The 19,575-nt window shown below is 34.2% G+C and overlaps 2 protein-coding genes, 1 long non-coding RNA gene and 2 other non-coding genes across 5 annotated transcripts; 2 read left to right on the forward strand and 3 right to left on the reverse strand.

Annotated features, from left to right (window-relative positions):
* Nucleotides 1-1,017: 1,017 nt before the first annotated feature.
* Nucleotides 1,018-1,089, reverse strand: TRNAH-GUG (transfer RNA histidin (anticodon GUG)). The gene has a single exon. It is a non-coding gene; the product is annotated as a tRNA-His (tRNA).
* Nucleotides 1,090-2,011: 922 nt separating this feature from the next.
* TRNAH-GUG (transfer RNA histidin (anticodon GUG)) lies at nt 2,012-2,083 on the forward strand. Its single transcript has one exon. It is a non-coding gene; the product is annotated as a tRNA-His (tRNA).
* Nucleotides 2,084-3,653: 1,570 nt separating this feature from the next.
* Nucleotides 3,654-6,426, reverse strand: LOC143201395 (protein NEDD1). The gene is made up of 2 exons (XM_076412412.1): nt 6,268-6,426; nt 3,654-5,716 (listed from the first exon to the last, which is right to left on the reverse strand). The coding sequence occupies exon 2, from the start codon at nt 5,712-5,714 to the stop codon at nt 4,008-4,010; it is 1,707 nt and encodes a 568-aa protein (XP_076268527.1). The 5' UTR covers nt 5,715-5,716; nt 6,268-6,426; the 3' UTR covers nt 3,654-4,007.
* LOC143201396 (uncharacterized) lies at nt 5,994-6,652 on the forward strand. Its single transcript, XR_013006943.1, has 2 exons — nt 5,994-6,129; nt 6,467-6,652. It is a non-coding gene; the product is annotated as an uncharacterized LOC143201396 (long non-coding RNA).
* Nucleotides 6,653-9,536: 2,884 nt separating this feature from the next.
* Nucleotides 9,537-18,861, reverse strand: LOC143201523 (glutamate receptor). Its single transcript, XM_076412651.1, has 10 exons — nt 18,189-18,861; nt 15,943-16,128; nt 14,687-14,887; nt 14,537-14,630; nt 14,340-14,480; nt 14,085-14,288; nt 13,925-14,030; nt 10,042-10,153; nt 9,805-9,986; nt 9,537-9,751 (listed from the first exon to the last, which is right to left on the reverse strand). Exons 1-10 carry the CDS (start codon nt 18,829-18,831, stop codon nt 9,548-9,550), a joined length of 2,073 nt encoding a protein of 690 aa, XP_076268766.1. The 5' UTR covers nt 18,832-18,861; the 3' UTR covers nt 9,537-9,547.
* Nucleotides 18,862-19,575: the final 714 nt, after the last annotated feature.

A 19,575-nucleotide genomic window follows, 5' to 3' on the forward strand; every position in this document is an offset into this window, starting at 1 on the left:
CCATTTCAAGGTAGTCAATGAAAATTATTCTATGCACATCCCAAAATACAAACGCCATAACCTTGCCAGCCGACTGTTGCGTTTTCCCATGCCTTGTAGCGGGTTCATCGTGTCCACTCGGATGACTGTCGATTGGTCTTCGGAGTGAAATGATGGAGCCATGTTTCATCCATTGTAACATATCGACACAAAAACTCGGGTTTATTACGATTGATCATCTTCAAACACTGCCCCGAATCATCAACTCGTCGTTGTTTTTGGTCAAAAGTGAGCTCGCAGCACTCACTTTACACAGGTCTTTCTCATGTTAATGATATGATGTACATGTTCAGATATCTTTAGAGTGTCTGCTGATTCATTCAATTTCAATTTAGGGTCATTCAAAATCACTTTGTGTCATCAAACCAAGTTTTTGCCAAGTTATATAGATGACATCAAGACATGCAATGACTTGCAATGCCATCAAAGCCCGGCAGGTGTTTCTCAACACTAAAGCGCATCAAATCATTTCTCAGAAATTCAAGAAGATCGTTTAACAGATGTTCCCATGATATCTATTAAAAAACAGTTTATATCCGAAATAAGCAATTTTAATGAGAAAGTGATTACCAAATTTGCGAACAGAAAAGAACGTAGAATGGACTTAATTTATAAAAAATAGATAATTTTTTTTTGCAAAAATTGCAGAATACCTTAACATTTTTATCCCATACGGGAATTGTTAAAACTGATTCCATCTTATATAGCACACGATGAGAAAATAAAGGAACATATCTTACATCGGATACTAATACAAAAAGAACTAAACTAAAAAATGCAATGTCACACATTCACTTATAACATAAACGAGGGCAAACAATCATACATGTCACCATGATTGCTTAAATATATGATATTTAATATCAGATAAAAAAACTAATGTTAAAATTTCACAAAAATCAATATTAACATATCATTTATTTCAAATTCTAAAATAAAAAATAAAAAGTTTATCTCCACCGTGACAGTGCTCGACACTGCCGTGACCAGGATTCGAACCTGGGTTACTACGGCCACAACGTAGGGTCCTAACCACTAGACGATCACGGCTAACGGAGACATGCATCATTTTGTACAATAGCTGTTGAAGTACTGTAGCGTAATTTAATATTTTATATAATGATAATTAGAAAAATGTATAAATAAACAAAATAATGATGCATATATGTACATGTACGTATAGAGTTAAGAGAAAGTATTTTATTTATATCAATAGTTTAAGTTTACTATTCTGAAGAGAAAAATTATCGTTATATATAGCAAGAAAGGTCATTGCTGCAAGTAATAGAAATATATCTATGGGTAAATATAACTGTGGGTTTATCTGGACTGAACCTACTGTTTAACGTGGGCTTCGAACCTAGGTCCTAGGCATTAAACCTACCGACTGGCAAGTGATCAACCTAGAAATCATCCCAGAAGACATCCGCTCTTACCCAGCCTAGTTACTGGCGTGACTGGGATCATTTTCCTTGTCGGATTTTACACTCTTGCCTAGGACAATCACAAATATTAAAAAAAATTAGAAACATTAATTTACGACCATTCCCCAGCAGGATTTAAACTCGTGGCTATCGCAACAGTAGGAGGACCGTTATTTTTTTAGGACCGAATATTTTTAATATCCATTATTATCCTTTTACCAGCAAAATAACCCAAGATAATTGATTCGAACGGCACTTATATCATATGTTTTAAATAATATGAATTAATTCGTTTTCAAAAAAAAAGGATAATAATAAACCAAATTATTTTCCGCAACCCGTTATCTAACAATTAAATAACATTTTAATTCGCTTAATTTGGTTCATGTAATAATATGAAAACACATAGTGAAAAAAAACGAACAAACATTATCTTTTCGTTAAAATATTCATACTATTAACAAATTAATAAGAATAAATAATATATATACAAAATAATGGATTTTCTAGTTTTTAGGTGCTACAAAACTAAGTCAAGGTCTCCGATAGCCGTGATCGTCTAGTGGTTAGGACCCTACGTTGTGGCCGTAGTAACCCAGGTTCGAATCCTGGTCACGGCAGTGTCAAACACTGTCACGGTTGGAGACAAACTTTTTTGTTAATTTAATTCAACAAAAATATTTTTAGAACATATTAAATGATTTCTGGATAATTTAAACTAGGAAATTCAATGTATAGTTAATTTTGTTTTTCCTTTGATCATCCTGTAATACGTTCTGTCTATTATTCTTCAACTTCAAACAAAATTTAATTTAATTGTGGCGTGACTCATTAGCAAGATTAATGTTCATAACAACAGGGCCATAAAAACCTTGATGATTCACATTAGCTATCGGTCAAACTCCGAATTTGTGAAAATTCCATTTACTTGCCGCAACTCGAGTACTTTACAACACCCATTTCCTCTTTCTTTTATATACCTGTGTAAATAAAAAAATGGATCTCATTAAAAACAAAATAACCTATTTATTAGTCATGTACAAGTGTAGAAATTTAACCTGGTCGAATCCAAAATGAGTCATCTGACGGGGGTCGGCTGAGTACTAAGCTTCAGTCTCCTATAGGCCGACGTGAGAAAAATGATTGGTCACTTTTTCTGGCCTACCGAGGAGGATGATTCACGGTGCAACACCTGAGAGCAACTAAGAAAGCTTTCACGGTCTCTGTTGGTAATTATATGGCCTGTTATACCAGAATGTTTGTTGCTTGGAATGTGTGACTCAATGTTTAGTCAGTTGTTTAAATTGTCAAATATATTTGATTTTTGATGTTCGATGATGAATGTATCAATTTTCATTGGGTTTAGCTGATAGTGACTAAGTTATATTTTAAATTTATTCTACTTAACACATCATCAATGAAAAGGTTAATTTAAATCAAAAATTAATAAATCAGTTGTGGAGGTTTACAAGTGGGGATACCTTCAGTAATACCGATATGTATAAAATTATAGGACAAATTTGGGGTATTTGGGGTTTCTTATACGACTTTCGAGGGTCATCGAAACTTCGCTAGTAATTCACATCATATGATTGACCTACAGTTCTTAGTACCAAACCTGTTTTAGTTTTCGCTGTATTGAATCCATTACCAAGTATAATATAATTCTTATTGATTCTTAACCCCTTTGATTATGGGACATACGTTGCGAAAGTGGTTTACTTAAATCCTTTAATATATTTATATTTTATTTTATATTTTTCTACAGTTTTAATATTCTATATAGCTCTGTATAATTTATTATTTACATTTATATAGCTATATATTTTATTTATATCTATACCTGTATTTTAATTTTAGTGGTTTATATTTGTCTCTGTTTCCTTTTCGTATTTTAATTGTTCTAGAATTCAGTTACGTTCAGTTTATTACATCCATAATTTACATTTACGTATATCATTTATGTTTATAGTGAAATGTGTGTATAGTGTAATATCTTATACACATTGTTTTCAGTCACCAAATAACATAACAGTGTTACAGTGACTAAAATCTTAGTAATAAATAAAAATACATTTATACAGTATGCCAAAATATATTGATTTTAATTCAATTTATATATCCAAAAATAAATTTCTTGACATTCAAATATATGTATTATTTATATAAAATAAGAATTGAATAAAACACAGTATATAAAAAATATAAGCTGACTTTTATTATCAATTAAAAATACTATAAAAATATCAATATATAAACAGTTTACAAAAATATGAGACAGTGATATGTTTCAGTGTATTTATATTTTTTATATTTTAATTTTATAGGCAACCATCTGAAAAAAATAATGCTTTTTTACAAGTAATTTTTCATCTGTAAATCTGAGGGAACAGTAATCAGAGAATCAGTAAAAGAGAGAGCAGATTATACAACAAAATACTGAAGCTTAAATACATTTCTAAAAAACATCTAATACTATGATAATGATTTATGAGATATTGCTTAAATAGTTCTATATTTTTCTATACACTCATGCAGTAATGCTCACTCTGACTTATTATTATTAACCTTTTCTGAAAGAACGCCAACTTGATTTTCTAGCTCCAGTATTCTCCTTTTTAAAGTTATATTCTCTTCCAACAGATTGCTGTCTCGATGTAACATGGCATCAGGATTAATTTCTTGCCTGATATTATTGAAGTTATTCTCCATTTTCATGAACTCTTTCACCATAGCCAAATGGAAATCGAGCATCATTCTTCGTAATTCATGTGCCGATTGTTGTATGGACATCTGAACATCAGTTTTCATGCTATCCATGGCTTTCTCAATCTCATCCGGTAGTTTATTGAAGGTTTTCACTTCAGGAGTGGTCACTTGTTTCCCATTATTGGCTCTGGTTATAGGGGAAAAGGAAGGCATAAAATTTTCGGATAATAATTTTGGGGTGGATTGTTTGATGGTCTTGGAATCGTAGATGCTTAGCCTTTCGCGTAAAGTCCTAGCCGGATTTGGTGTAAAACTATTCGCAGATGCACACCTAGACTCGGCCAGAGCTTTACCTTTGCTCTCATCTTTGGCGCTCTCTTCCAGCTTCATCGATTCGGCGGTATTATTTCGATCCAATCCCAGGGCGTTAATGAAGGAATCTCCGGCTTCCAGAGACGCTGTCACCGAGTTCTTGGAACCGTCTAAAGCGTCGTGTTCCATTGCGGGAATATGAGGGACTATAATGCCGAAGAGATCACTGGTTCTCTTTTTGCCCGGAACGACCTCTTCTGTTTGTACAGGTCGACCAACCTCCTCCTGCACAACGCTTCCTAAGGAACTGTTACCGGACGAATCGGACGAAGGACTCTGGAAAGCCAGGTGTTTAATGGCCGTTTCGTGAGCTTTAAACGAGTGTACGGGATTCTGTAAGTTTCGGGAATCGTATAGGTGAATCTTGCCATTTTGTGAGCCCATTGCGATGTAGGTGGCGTCCTCGGAAAAATCCAAGGAGGTAATATTGTTCTCCACGGGGATACAGGCGATTCTTTGTCGATCGTCAACATCGAAAACGCACACCTGTCTATCTAGGCCAGCAGATATGACGAGGGCAACGTTTATGGGCGAAAATATGGTTGCTGTTACTGGTGCGTTGTGAGCCTCACTGTGAAACTTAACTTTATTCACGTTGGTATCCCATACGGCAACGATTCCTTCATTACTGCCACCGACCAAGAAGTTTCTTCGTTGTATATGAGCTTGGACGGAAGTTAACGAGTTTGATTTGGGTACTTTTAACGTGCATGACAGATTCTTGGCCACGTTATTAAAAAGGAAAAGGTCTCCGTTGGAACAGCCCGCATAACAATGAGTATCCTTAGCAGTAAAGCCAACATGAGTTACAGAGCAAGATGTTCTTGGATATCTGGACTTGGTGCTTTTAGATTTAACGTCGTATAATAATACTTGTCCGTGTTTAGTACCAACTGCCACATTCCGTTTAGTTAAATTCTGAAAACTGGCACAAGACGGTTCTGTGACGTCCTGTACAGTTTGTAGTAATTTACACCCACTCTTCAGTGTTACAATCTCGACGAGACCTTGGTGAGGTACCACAGCCACCCAGTTACCATCTTTAGACCAGGAAATACTACGGCAAGCTCCATCCAACTTCGATGTAGGTTGAAATGTGTAAGATAATGTCGTCGAACCGACCTCGTGAAACTTTACTATTGTTGATGATGAGGCAATTAACATTTTCATATCTACAAAATAAAAAAAATATATTAATTCTAAAATAAAATTTTTAATATACATGGTACTGACATCTATTAAAGGTGGTGCAAACTAGAGCTTACAAGAATACAGATTGAGCCAATCATACACAGATGGCGCTTGATAAATCATGAAAAAATACATTCAAAGAAATAAAAAATATTCTTTTTAAATATACCGTTATTGTTTGTTATAAATTATTATTATTGTTTATTACATGGTTATATACATTATAAATATTAATTTAAGCGCATTAAACAGAAAATGGTGCTATCGTAGCGCCTTCAACGGAAATATTATAAACTAGTAGGACATAGTTGTCGCCGGGTAGTGTAGTGTTATTGCCACGCAAACCAGTTAATTTATCAAGAATACTTTTATATCAAAAATAATTAATTATAACGTAAGTCGAATACAATTAAAACATCACTAATGTAGCATATTTCCTCTAGAAACGAGAAGTCAATAAGCTATAAGTTAAACAAACTACTATCACAACATAACCCAAAATTTTAGTTATTAAAAGTATCATATAGCTTACCTTCTATTTTTTGGATAAACCTTTTTATGCTATTTAGTTTTCCATCACTGAATCATTAAACTAACAAACAGATACGTAAAAAAATATAAAACTATTAAATGACAAATAACACTTATACCTCAAACTACTCTAAACATCTGTAACCGTCTATTCAAATACGTTTAAATCCCTACATTATCGGCATAATTTTTTTTTTCAGAATGTTCACTGATGTACACCTAGCCGTTTTGTCCAACGCTTTAGGAATTATCCTGTTTCTTCTAGTGGTTGTGTACCATTATGTAAATTCCAGTCACCAAAGACCAACCGTATAAGCCGCTAAATTAAGACTATATAATAATTACAATGCAAAAATAATTTTTAATAAAAATTGTTTTTGAAATTATTTGTTTTGATTTTAATTCAAAAATGATTGATTAATAATGCGTTATACCAATATTATTTAAATTGGGAACCTTCGTTTTTTTTTTCATTTATTAAAACTCAATATCTTAATAACTATAATAATTTATTAAATCTCGTTTTTCAATGGAGACAGCAAATTATGAGTTCTTGATTTTATGGGGGTCGGATTATTTAGGTAGTTCAAATATTCTATTAATTATTACCCCATGAAGCAACTATATGAACTAAATACTTTTTATAAAACTGTAAAATTATGTTTGATAAAATGGCGAAGATAATTGTTAAATGTTGTAGCCATAAAATATAGAAAGATTCTTTTAAATATTCTTAGTTAGTTACTGCATAATATATTTATATAGTATTATGTATATGGTTTTAAATGAATATTTAAAATATAATTCGATTAAACATTAGTTTCAGGTATTCTGCTAATTTTTTTGTTTTGCTTCGAATGCTGTTAAAATATAACTTTTGATATTCGATTATTTAATGGTTGGAAAATAGGGAGCTTGATGGTGATGGAGAAAATTTTAGGGATTTGTTATTTTATAATCTGATAACTAATTGTTTCAAAGGCTCCAATCATTAAATTATCAATACATATCTTTAATACTTATTGTAGCGATTATTTGTATTATAGTTGCCATTGTCCACATAGATATTTTATAATTATGTACCTGCTGTTTGATAAAATGACGAAGGTGATTGTGCAATATATTTAGCAATAAAATATATCTAAATAATCATTTTTTCTGTTGTTTGGTTATTGTACATATGTTTTTTATTTACATCCTATATTTAATATATAATTTTGGATATTCTACGAAATTTGTTTCCCGGGAATGCTGTTTAGTGTTAAATTTAAGTAAACAATTAACAAAGCAATTTTTTTTTGAAATTTGAAAGTTTGCTTTTCAAAACACACCACTGCTTTGATTGATTGATTTGAACCACTTATTGGTTAAGGCAAATTGTAGCGAGAAAACTGTATATTGTTTATAATAAATTTCAATCTTTGGTTATGACAAGAAGCGAATATTTATTAATTTTTATTAATTTCATTCAATTATTATTACATTTTTAAAGAATCAAATACATTGACCGATATATATTAAAAACACCAAGTCATGTTTACTTTTACGTTGTTGTTACTTATTTTTAGGCACTGTGTCTATATATAAGAGAGAGGGACAATTTAAACATATCAAACACACCTAACTCTAGATTGATCACTCATTTTTAAAATGTGGCTTGTGTCTTATATTCTATGTATTAATCACTAAACAGCATTCCCAGTAAACAAATGTCGTAGGATACCCGAAATTAATTATATATTAACTATGGATGTAAATGAAACATATGTACAATAATATATGTACAATAACTAAATAACATAAAGAAACAAAAAACATTATTTAGATATATATTATTGCTTATAGTATTGTATTTTACCTTCGCCATTTTATCCAACAGCAGGTACATAATTATAAACAATTTAATTACCAATATCTATATGGACAATCACAACTACAAACAATCACTAACACAACCTCAGCCACTGGTTGTTTGTGACTATTTAATATTCGTGATTGTCCTAGGCAAGAGTGCAAAATCTGACAAGGGAAATGAACTCAGTCACACCAGTAACCAAGCTTGGTCACTGGTGTGACTGAGTTCATTATCATTTTCATTTATATTATGTATATATAAAATTTTTCTGAACAATACAAGTAGCACTTTATATAATTATCTCATGTGTTTTCGCTTCACCGTTTTATTTACTTCTTTGGGTAAACAATCAGTATTCGACATCCGACAACGAACAAATTTGTTAATTATTGTTTACTGATATAAAAGTGTATATGCATTCGAGTAGTTTTCTATCTAATGATTTGCAGGTTTTATAATAGAACTATCAAATATCGTTTCGATAGTTTTTATTCGATTGTTCCCATCACTACAATAAACTATAACTTGAACGGCGATCGTAATATAATCCTAATAATTTGTTGTTATATTAATTATGTACCTTACCTCCTAATGTTTTGATGAATTTTTTTACGCTAGTTATATGTCCATCACTATACCACCAAACTAACCAACATATATATAAAAATATAAGGGAAAATATTTACAACATCAATTGCCAAATAGCATTGACATATCTAAATAATCTCTGAACGTCAAATATTTTTTAAAATCCCTACGTTGTCGATCAGAATAAAATAGAAAATTTCATGTGATGGTCAGCCCATCCTCTCCCCCCTTTTTTTGACAAAATTAAATGTTTTATTAATCAAGATGTGCAAGATTCTGCTTCAAGATTGAGACAGTAGCTCTAGCTTTTGCAATTAATTCAGCATTTGAGATAAATCCCCTTGCCTGAAGCATTATTCAAAACTCTAGTAGTCATTCGAGACCTGATATGGACTATATGGAGGGTGGCAAAGCTATTCGAAATATCATTTGTTCAATATAATCAGCGTTTCTTTTAACTTGTGACATGGTACATCTTTTGAAGATTTACTTGTTTTACTGAAACCAATGTAACTAAACTATTAAACTAAACACCAAAATGTCTTATTAATAAATTTTAGTCTTAATTAACTATTATATCATATACTGATTAACTATTATATCATATATTGTGATGAAATGGCGAAGGTATTTTATAACATTTATGAAAGTAAAATATAAATACATTCCTACTATTTTATTCTATTATTCACACTTAATGGCTAGTATGCAATATTATATTATATTGTACATGATTTATTTAGATCAATACTTAATATGTAATAGGTTTTAAATATCCTACAAGACAAAATGGTGAAGGTGCTATCTAAACCAATCATTATTAAGATATGTTTTATCATCATTTATTCTTGTATCTTGAGTGGTAAATCAACTCTGTGACAAATATTAGTGATGCAAACAAATTGCCAAGGAAAAGGATTCCAAAGACTCCTGCAACGTGTGACAGCTTCAGCGTCACCGCCTCATTTTGAATACTACTGTCTGCGTTGGCGTTGTAGTGTATAACCCCTTGTGATGTTTGATGCATCAGAAACCGAATGGCCTGAAATGCAACGGAAGTATAACGTTTATTGTTATTTAATTCAATTTACGTACTTGATTTAATAAATGACTAATGATTCCAGCCTCGTTCATACGGTCCACGAAGATGTTGAGTGGCGGCAACAAAACCGAACTCTTTCTCAACAAAAAGCCTGCAAATTCCCAATGTAGATCTTCGGTCATTAAATGTAAGTTCTCAGAATTTTCAAGTGAATTAAAAGGAAAGTGGTATTTGTCTAAGAAAAGTTTAATTATCATAATATATACGTTTATAGGTTCTTGTATGCTTACGTTGGGGTAATCTCTCTATGAGCAAACCAAAATTGCCCGAATCTAGCATTTTCCGTAATTTACTGGCCGATGGAGCTGCTATGTATCTTTCATGCGCCTTTCTATATAATATCTATAACGTTTATTATTACTTTAATCTTTATATAAATATTAGCTGTTTTAGGAATGTATGTTGATCAATAATGAAGTACACCGGTCTACAGTTTTTGCGCATGGGACATGTGGACCTAATTGTAGCGTTTATACCTAGAAATAAGAATAAGAACAAGAAATAGTTCTGCATTTGATATTATTTGTGAAAAAATTTTAAAAACCAATTCAATAAAAATACATAAAATTTGTACATAAAAATGATTTATTAAAATAAGGTACAGAGGAGTAGAAATAGTGGGCTGTACACGCCAGTGACTTTGCAAATAGCGTGCTGTATTTGAGCTTACCACTGGAATTTTCGGTCGAACTGGAGACCGAGGTATGATACTTGCTGGAGTGGCGCGGAACTCCGCTTCTTGCGGTGGAATAGAATAGCCTGAGTTTTCGGTTCGGGTTTATTTGCAGCCGCCAGAATTCGTACCACACAATCTCCTGATTCAGTTGGACTTGAAGTCCGTCGCGAATAGCGTCGGGACTATAACCCGTTATGAAAAAAGCGGTATCATCTACATAAAATGCTGTGTGGGAATGTTTGCGGAGTGGGATATCAGCTATGCAAAGATTGAACAGGGCTGGGACTACTGGAGCACCTTGCGGGACTCTTGCGTCACCGATTTTCAGCTACACAAGGACCTACCGTCAAAGTATGAATCTACCAGGCAGATTATTCATTCTCATTGTTCTTGGTCATTCGGTAGACCAAGCTGTTTTGCTTTGAATATTAGACCGTGGTGCCATATTTGATCGAAAGCTTTGAAAAATTCTGAAAAGATGGCTCCAGTTTTTCGACATATTTTTTTAATGCCTGGTGGATTGTTGCTGCGACGCGAGCAGCTTGATGAAGTATTGAAACCGAATTGTTCGTTCGGGATTATGTGGTGTGCGTCTGTCAAGTTGTTTAAAGCGTGTAATCTCGCTTTTTCGGCAAATTTGGAAAGTGAACTAATCAGGCTGATGGGCGTATAATCAGATGGATTGGACTTGGCTCTCTTTTTAGGATTGACAGCAACATGTTTCCAGTTCTTTGGGAAATGCTTTAACCTCAGGATGTAGTTGATGATATTGGCAAGCTCTGATAGTTGCTTGCTAGTGAGGTTTTTCAGATAGTTCACTGGTATACGATCTGGGCCTGGAGTTTTTTTTTTAAAGACAGACGTTTTATGGAGAGCTGAAGGTCTCTGGGAGATAATATGCTCTTTAGAAGATGCACTGATTGAAACTCTTTCCTCTTTAGAGAGGGGATATTGTCATGTTTGATGGACAATGTCTGTTGAGGTGGGCCAAGAGATGGATTGCATTTCATTTGTTTCTTGAATGAATTAGCAAGAAGCTCGGCTTTTTCCGGATTTGTGAAGGCGATTTCCGGGGAGGAATCGATCTTTAGAGGGGGGAATGCTTTCGAATTTTTCCCCATTACGCTTTTGACGGCTCGTCAGAAGTCATATGGGGCAGTGGGATTGCCTAGATTTTGAAGAAATGATTCCCATTTCTTCTCGTTTCAGACTCTAACGCTGTCCGTGATTTCTCTCATTGCATACTGTGCCACGCGTTTATCCTCAGGATGCAGAGTGGCGCCAGCTCTTCTCGCTAATCGGTTCTTTTACCTGATTAGTTCTCTTATTTCTCTAGGGAGGTTAAATTGAAAAGGTTCAGGGCTGCTTGTTTTGGTAGCTCATATATTAAGTAAAACCCATGCGCAAGAAATTTTAGTTTTTTGTAGACCGTTAAGTTTCATGGTTTTAACATTTAGTACTATTGATTTATTCAGTGTTAATGTTGAGAGACATACATTGCGTTCTCGATATTCATTACGTTTGTTGTTTGACGTCGTTGACAAAGAAAGATCTGGAGGACCAAAACATTTTAAATACAATAAATTGTAAGACTTATTGGGTGAAAACTAAGGTTAAACCCATGGAGAACTATCTGTTTGAATGAAGGTGATGAATCAATTGTTTTTAGGCATTCATCATTCGGGTACCATCGCATGTAGGTAAAGATCGCATGTTCCTTCGAGAGAAGAAAAAGGAGCAAAAATGGCTACTATACTGTATGTCATAATGTCTGAAAATTTAATTACAAAGTGTTTCAAAATTGGTTTCATTGCTTGTCAGACAAAAGAGAATAGTTTTCTTTGACCTTTTGTGATATGAACCATCTACATCGAAGGGGGATATATGTGGTCATAATGTCTTGTTGTGTATATGAGGGTCACTATTTATATTTCAGGAATAGGAAAAAAAATTATTTAAGCTGCGAATATATTTTTATTGTTTTTCAAAGTACTCGCCACGATGATCAATGTACTTTTGCATACGCTTTAACCAATTTTTAAATAATTTATTCCATTCCGAATGAGGTATCTTCAAGATATGATTTTTGAACGCTTCAATAGCTTCTTCGGGATGATGAAAATCATTGACCACGCAGTTTATTCTCCACGGATGGGAACAAAAAGAAGTCATTGGATGTCAAATCAATGCTGTACGGCGGATGACTCATCAATTCGATCTTCTGATTGCTCAAATAGTCTCTTGTTTGAGCCGATGTGCGAGCTTGTCATGATGAAGAACAATCCGACGTCTCTTGTTTGTTTTCTTTATTTCACCGAAGACTTCTGGCAAACATATGGTTGTGTACCAATCAGAATTTACTGTTCTACGATTCTCTGGAGTCACTGTTGCAATATGACCAGTTTTCCTGAAGAAACAGGCCACCATTTTATTTGAAGTGCTTCGTGCACGAACAACTTTCGTTGGATTTGGTTCATCTTGGAAGACCCATACAGTCGACTGCTGTTTACTTTCGGGCTCATACGAATATATCCATGATTCGTCACCTGTCACGATTTTATAAACGTCTTTCGAAGCACCGCGATTGAATTTCTTAAACATTTCCTTGCACCAATCGACACGAGTCTTTTTTTGAGCGATTGTCAAATAGTGTGGGATTCCACGCGGACATAACTTTCGCACGGCTAAGTGTTCATGTAAAATCGCATATATGCTGGTGGAACTAATGCTTAGGGATGCCTCAATCTCACAATAGGTGACATTACGATCTTGATTAATCATTTCGCACACTTTCGAAAATCGTAAAAAGTCATCGCACGAAAATGTTCACGATTCAGTTCCATTTTTTGCCGAGACGAAACTTTCAACCAAATATAAAATAAACAAATAGCTTCCGTGCAAGAAAATGTTCTGAGTACGTATATCGTTAAAAATGTCAAACTTTACGACGGAAGCGTCAGATGAACTGACATGACAACAGTGTTGCCAACTCCCAAAATATAAATAGTGACCCTCGTATGATGAGGTTAGAAAGCTGCAGCGTATTAGAGCTGCTAAAGTTGAATGAAACTGTTACTGCAGAATTGAAGGCACTAGCAATAGCTAGGAAGAAAGCATAGTAATCCTGTTGACAACTCTCGGCCATACGTTGCAAGATTTGTGAATTCTGTTTTGTTTTTCCGATTTGTGATTTGGTTTCTCATTTGAGTGTTTTCTCAATGAGTAATATTCAGGCCGTAACTGATACACGGCAATAGTGAAGAAGTGCCAAAATGGATCGACAATTGTACCGAAAGATTGGAAACAGTTGAAGAAAATCATGAAATATATTTCGATTAATATGTATTGTATCAATTTTTTTCAATAAAAACCCTTTTTTACAGTGAATGCAAATACCTGATAATGTTATATTGATAATGAATTATAAATTATGTTACCCCTTTATCATTTCTCCAATGATTGATCCAATCAGCAACTTGTATTCCTCCCCAGGTGAGATTGCTTCTGAGAAAATCGTCTCTGGTTTCAATGGAATCGTCATATCTGAAAAGTTCAATAATATTAGGGCGAATATATTATTAATTTAAATTTTATTACAGTGGAATAGTCATAACTGATGAGAGACCACTTTCGTATATGCGCGACAAAAGAAACGTGAACACTATGGTGGTTATGGTGAATATTGTCCCTGTAATGCCCCGATGCAGTTCAGATTTGTTGAGGCCTTGATTGAATAGTTGTTTGGTAGCACCAAAAAATAATTTTCCCAATGCTTTGATTAGTGCAACATGTCGGAACTTCCTGTAAATAATAACAGGGTATTGTAGAAGTTTTATTGTTGAAACAACATACCCCAAATGTTTTAATCTGTTTTGTTTTATTATTATTTCCAAGTAAAATATGGACATCACTATGAAGATATATCCAGAGAAAATTGCTTTCCAAGCTCCGGAAGTGTAAACGTATGTTGGTGTTAACCATCTGGCAGCTAACCTGAAAGTAGATGATCGATTACTGTTACGCCAGAGACCGTTGGGTAGGTGTCTTGCTTTGGTGCTGGTACTAGACACGTGACTCCCACTCTTAATGTCGGCGAAGATATTCCAAAAAACCGATACATCCTATCAGTAGCGAAATTGGCCGCTAAATAACATAATAAATCTGAAAAACTGTATTAACACTTAACCAGAATAGCTTACCGACTCCAATGTCCACTTTCTCTTTATAAACATCACCTCTTAGCCCATAAACAGTACCGTTGTCAAAGACGTCACCCCAGTATTCATTCCGTATCAAGACGTACTCTTTGCCTATATTGTGTTTCTCAAAGAACATCTTGAGCAACTCACCTTCTGCGCCACTGATTGATATCGTGTCGCTTGTACGATTCCGTCCTAAGTTTCAAAGTTTTTATGTTAATAATTCTGAATATAACATAGGTGAATATCATGAAGGTTAAGTTTTAAAAATATTGATGATTTTTTAATCAATCTGTTATCAATCCTGGAATTGATGATATTTCAACTTGGTTATTAAGAGAGTTGTTGCAAAAAACAATAATCATGTTTACACATATATTCAATGCCTGTTTGAGATTGAATCATGTTCGAGAATGTCTTAAGTTTGGTCGAATAATAATGCTTAAAATACCATGACAAACCGACAGAACAAGTTGGCTCTTACAGGCCTATTTCGCTGCTACTTGCGATATCAAAATTATTTGAGGAGCTGGTGTTAAAACGTATTAAGCCATTTATAGAAATACCAGATTTCCAGTTTGGATTTCGAAATCACCACTCGACAATCGACCAAGTGCACAGAGTAACAGTGATTGTTGAAAAGGCATTCGAAGAAAAGAAATACTGCCCTGCAATATTCCTGGACGTCTCAGAAGATCTTGCCCAGGTATGGAACATGGGATTATTATACAGAATGAGCAAATTGCTATCGCGGAATTACTGTCTACTACTAGAATCTCACACGAAAGGGCATTCTCAACATTTAAATTTCTTTCAGCTGGAGTTCCACCGAGTAGTGTCTTGATACCACTGCTGCTCTATACTCCCGATAACTCAACAACAAAGGAAACAGTACTTGGAACATTTGCCGACGACACAGTTGCACGCAAAAGATGTATCTCTACCTAAGGCTGTAGAAAAAGTACAAGTAGTGGCCAACAACATCTTGAAATGGACTAGAGACTGGAAAATGCAATTTAATAGCTCCAAATCTGTCCATGTTAATTTTGCCATACTTGATCGAAAGCTTTGAAAAATTCTGAAAAGATGGCTCCAGTTTTTCGACCTTTTCTTAATGCCTGGTGGATTGTTGCTGCGACGCGAGTAGCTTGATGAAGTATTGAAACCGAATTGTTCGTTCGGAATTACGTGGTGTGCGTCTGTCAAGTTGTTTAAAGCGTGTAATCTCGCTTTTTCGGCAAATTTGGAAAGTTAACTAATCAGGCTCATGGGCGTATAATCAGATGGATTGGACTTGGCTCTCTTTTTAGGATTGACAGCGACATGTTTCCAGTTCTTTGGGAAATGCTTTAACCTCAGGATGTAGTTGATGATATTGGCAAGCTCTGATAGTTGCTTGCTAGTGAGGGTTTTCAGATAGTTCACTGGTATACGATCTGGGCCTGGAGTTTTTTTAAAAGACAGACGTTTTATGGAGAGCTGAAAGTCTCTGGGAGATAATAAAGGAAACAGTACTTGGAACATTTGCCGACGACACAGTTGCACGCAAAAGATGTATCTCTACCTAAGGCTGTAGAAAAGTACAAGTAGTGGCCAACAACATCTTGAAATGGACTAGAGACTGGAAAATGTAGCTTAATAGCTCCAAATCTGTCCATGTTAATTTTGCGCTGCGGCGAATGCGAAATCAAATGGATATTCGAAGTGATCCAAGATTTCGTGTTAAAACATGAAATAAGTTTGCTAAATCATAACAACGAGGAAGCATTACAGCTACTGGACAACTCGCATTAAATCAGAAGATTGAAGCGAACCAAACCACACGAATTTGTTTAGTGTGTAAGTGTATTCTTAACTTTAGCTTAAGTAGATTTGTTTTATTTTAATTTGGGAAATATAAACTGATGTATTAATCCTGTTCTCGTCTTGCTTGTGTATTAATGCAAGTACAATAGAACAGTAATAATAAATTAATTTGCAATTCGTCGATTGTTGACTCACCATCAGGAAATAAAGTTCAATAAACTAAAATATCTCTCGGAGTTATGATTGTAGAGCTATACTTCCTCCACCGTTGAAGACTTTACGAAGGTTCCCTCGATTTTTAAATTTTTGTCTTAAGTAAATTTAAAAGTGTTTGGTACAATGTCAATGTCTTCTAGTAGGTTTTGTGTTTTAGCTTTACTTTAGGCCTAATAAATCTATTTAATTTGCGATATTTCTCATGATCGATTAGGTTTGCTTATTTTCGTTTTCCATCATCTGTAAACATTCGTTGTATATCCAGGATTGTGTTTTATATCGAGGCCGTACCGTAGCCAGGCAAGGACATGGCGTCGTTATTACGTAGCTTGCGGTACATGAGTTAATCGCTCGCCGGAGAAGGTCGAGCCAATTTGGAGTTAGAGTACGACGGGGTAGTGTCGGCTATGATAGAATAAGGCCACGAAGAGCCGAATGAGTATTTGAGAGTTCTATCTAAACTTGCGATCGAAGACAAGACCGAGATAGGTGGCTTAATCTGACCATGGGATTTCGGCGTTCTCGATTTTAAGACGCGTAATCATATTACATGGGTATATTAGCTCATTGATCGCAAAACTGATTTCTCAACAAATATTTTTTTAAAAACGGCGTTAATTAGTGAAAATGCGTCGTGTTTCTTCCATTTTATGGCAAATAGGATGACCATTCGAGTATCGAATGTTTCATGACTAATAGTTCGGTAAAAATTCATCCACGGATGATGGAAGTCTAGATCAATTTATAACATCGCTATTGTGCAGTAGAGTTTGCAGAATCATCGGAGGTGCGCACAAGATTAACTGCACTGACACAACAACTAACACACTTGTTCGACGACTCGGCTTCAGAGCGTTTGGAAGAAGACCACAAATTTAGTGGAAACACAATTTTTCATTAACATGACATGTTAATTAGAGTATATGGAAAAGCGCTATCTCTGATTAGGTAGCAAAGCATGCACAATAATTACTCTTTGTTGCCAATTTTGGGAAATGGGTGTTAATGAGATCATCACCATCAAACGAGAGTGCTCTAGAACTATGATGCTGATATTGTTTGATCCAAATTGAGTGATACGTGTATGGAGGATATGTGGTTCATATGATACGAGGTCCCACACAGCGGTCACCTCAATGAACAGGGACGATTTGAGGGTATGATTATTTATCACAGAGAAAGCACGCACTGCATTTTTTCTTGTAGATTTTTATGAAGTCACAGATGTATGCCAATAAGCAGCAATAGACCGATGCATTTAAAGTCAATACAACCCAGGCCATCGCTAAAATTCAGACAGGTCAGATAGTCATTGAAAATCGGACAATTTGGATTTGTGCTATTGTGACAAGAGGAATTTTCGAATAATGTTCTATTTTATTCATAACTTTAATAACAATTCCTCTAATAATCCAATTCCAACATAGGGTTTTTAAGTACAAAAAGAATTTTCGGTAATACTTCACACATATATACTTACTAAGGAGAATATAAGGCTCATAATGGAAAAATCCTATTTTTGTCTGTCTCCCTTGTTGATTAGAGAGCTTGTCAGGAAAGAGATTGGCACCGATTTCGAATGATCTATTAGATGAGAACCACCTGTCCAAAAGAACAACTTTGTTTCTATCTAGTCCAACAAACTGGTGCGTTCTTAGGGTATATTCCTCACTACTTTGTCCTAAAATACCTAATTTCCCATTATTCGACCATCTCTTACTTATTTCAGATGATATGATCAATATATCACAGACAAAATCAATCTCGCGTGTTTGAAAAATGCTTAAAGCTTGCTGGCTGGTGCCTGGAGTATCAACAACAATATATTTCCTATCAGTTAGAGTTTCGTTTTGGTACTTAATATATTGCTCTATTTTCGAGAAAGTCTCCGCGGGCTTACTGACACCTAAAATAAATGCTTGACAACCATAATTTCGGAACAGTTTCTTGTCGATGGTAAAAAGCTCATCATACGATTCTAAAAAAATGTTCAGTGTTGGTGTGCCTTTGACGACATTGTTAATGGTGCTGTTGTGATCCGTTATCAGAGTGATACATCTGGTTGGTAAAATATATTGTTGAAGTATTACGTTTAACAGAATCTCAATGTTGGTGACGTGCATGTTGAGAATCAAGAGTATGATTTAACGGAAAGTGAAGTGAAACGAATTTATTATTAGGCGAATGTTTACCCAATTAACACTGTTTGTGTTTTATATGGAGAGCAATTAAGACAAAATATCGGAAATATTTGAATATCATTATAAGAGTTTTTGTTCTTCTGTTTTGTCCAGAATATAATAATATCAATTAATAATTTACACTGGTTTACAAAAAAAACATTCTTGGGCATAGGTTTTACTTAATATATTCTGATATCTATAAACAAAATTATATGGAAAATGTCGTCTTATTGTAGGCTGGTACAGAGGCGAAAAAAAGCTGCTTGTTCTGTTTTTGTTCAATTGTATTCAATTTTTAAATTATGTGTTTTCATTTTTGGCAAAATTTTAGTAATTCCACTTTAGTTTTAAAATTTTTTAAAATAAAAGTTTAAAATAAAGTACATATTATTATAAACAACTTATTTGTGATTCTTTGTTAGTCAGTATCTTGTTTATTATTCAAGTTCAATACTTCCGTTTGCCCAGGACTATTATTTGAGAAACTTTTAAAATTCACTTAATTCAAAACCTCACTGCAATCGATCTTTTATTAATACTTAGTTGCAGTTAATTAGTTTCTGTTTTAAGAGCAGTCGTCGATATCGTCGTTTTTTCACGTATGAAAATAATATGTGCATGGTGCTTTCAATATATAAGAATAAATGATAATTTATTTTTTAAGTAAACTAGTACTAAAGGTGA

Source organism: Rhynchophorus ferrugineus, unplaced genomic scaffold, assembly GCF_030347505.1.
Source record: "Rhynchophorus ferrugineus isolate W39M unplaced genomic scaffold, kcgeb_rfMv2 rfM8, whole genome shotgun sequence".
Taxonomy (NCBI): Eukaryota; Metazoa; Arthropoda; class Insecta; order Coleoptera; family Curculionidae; genus Rhynchophorus; species Rhynchophorus ferrugineus.

Excerpts from the sequence above, each read along its gene's own strand:
- LOC143201395 (XM_076412412.1), bottom strand. The coding sequence starts at position 5,714 with ATGAAAATGTTAATTGCCTCATCATCAACAATAGTAAAGTTTCACGAG.
- LOC143201523 (XM_076412651.1), bottom strand. The coding sequence starts at position 18,831 with ATGCACGTCACCAACATTGAGATTCTGTTAAACGTAATACTTCAACAA. Across the intron at positions 14,631-14,686 it reads GAAAGTGGACATTGGAGTCG|CGGCCAATTTCGCTACTGAT; the intron begins GTAAGCTATTCT and ends TATGTTATTTAG. Across the intron at positions 14,481-14,536 it reads TGTCTAGTACCAGCACCAAA|GTTAGCTGCCAGATGGTTAA; the intron begins GCAAGACACCTA and ends ATCTACTTTCAG.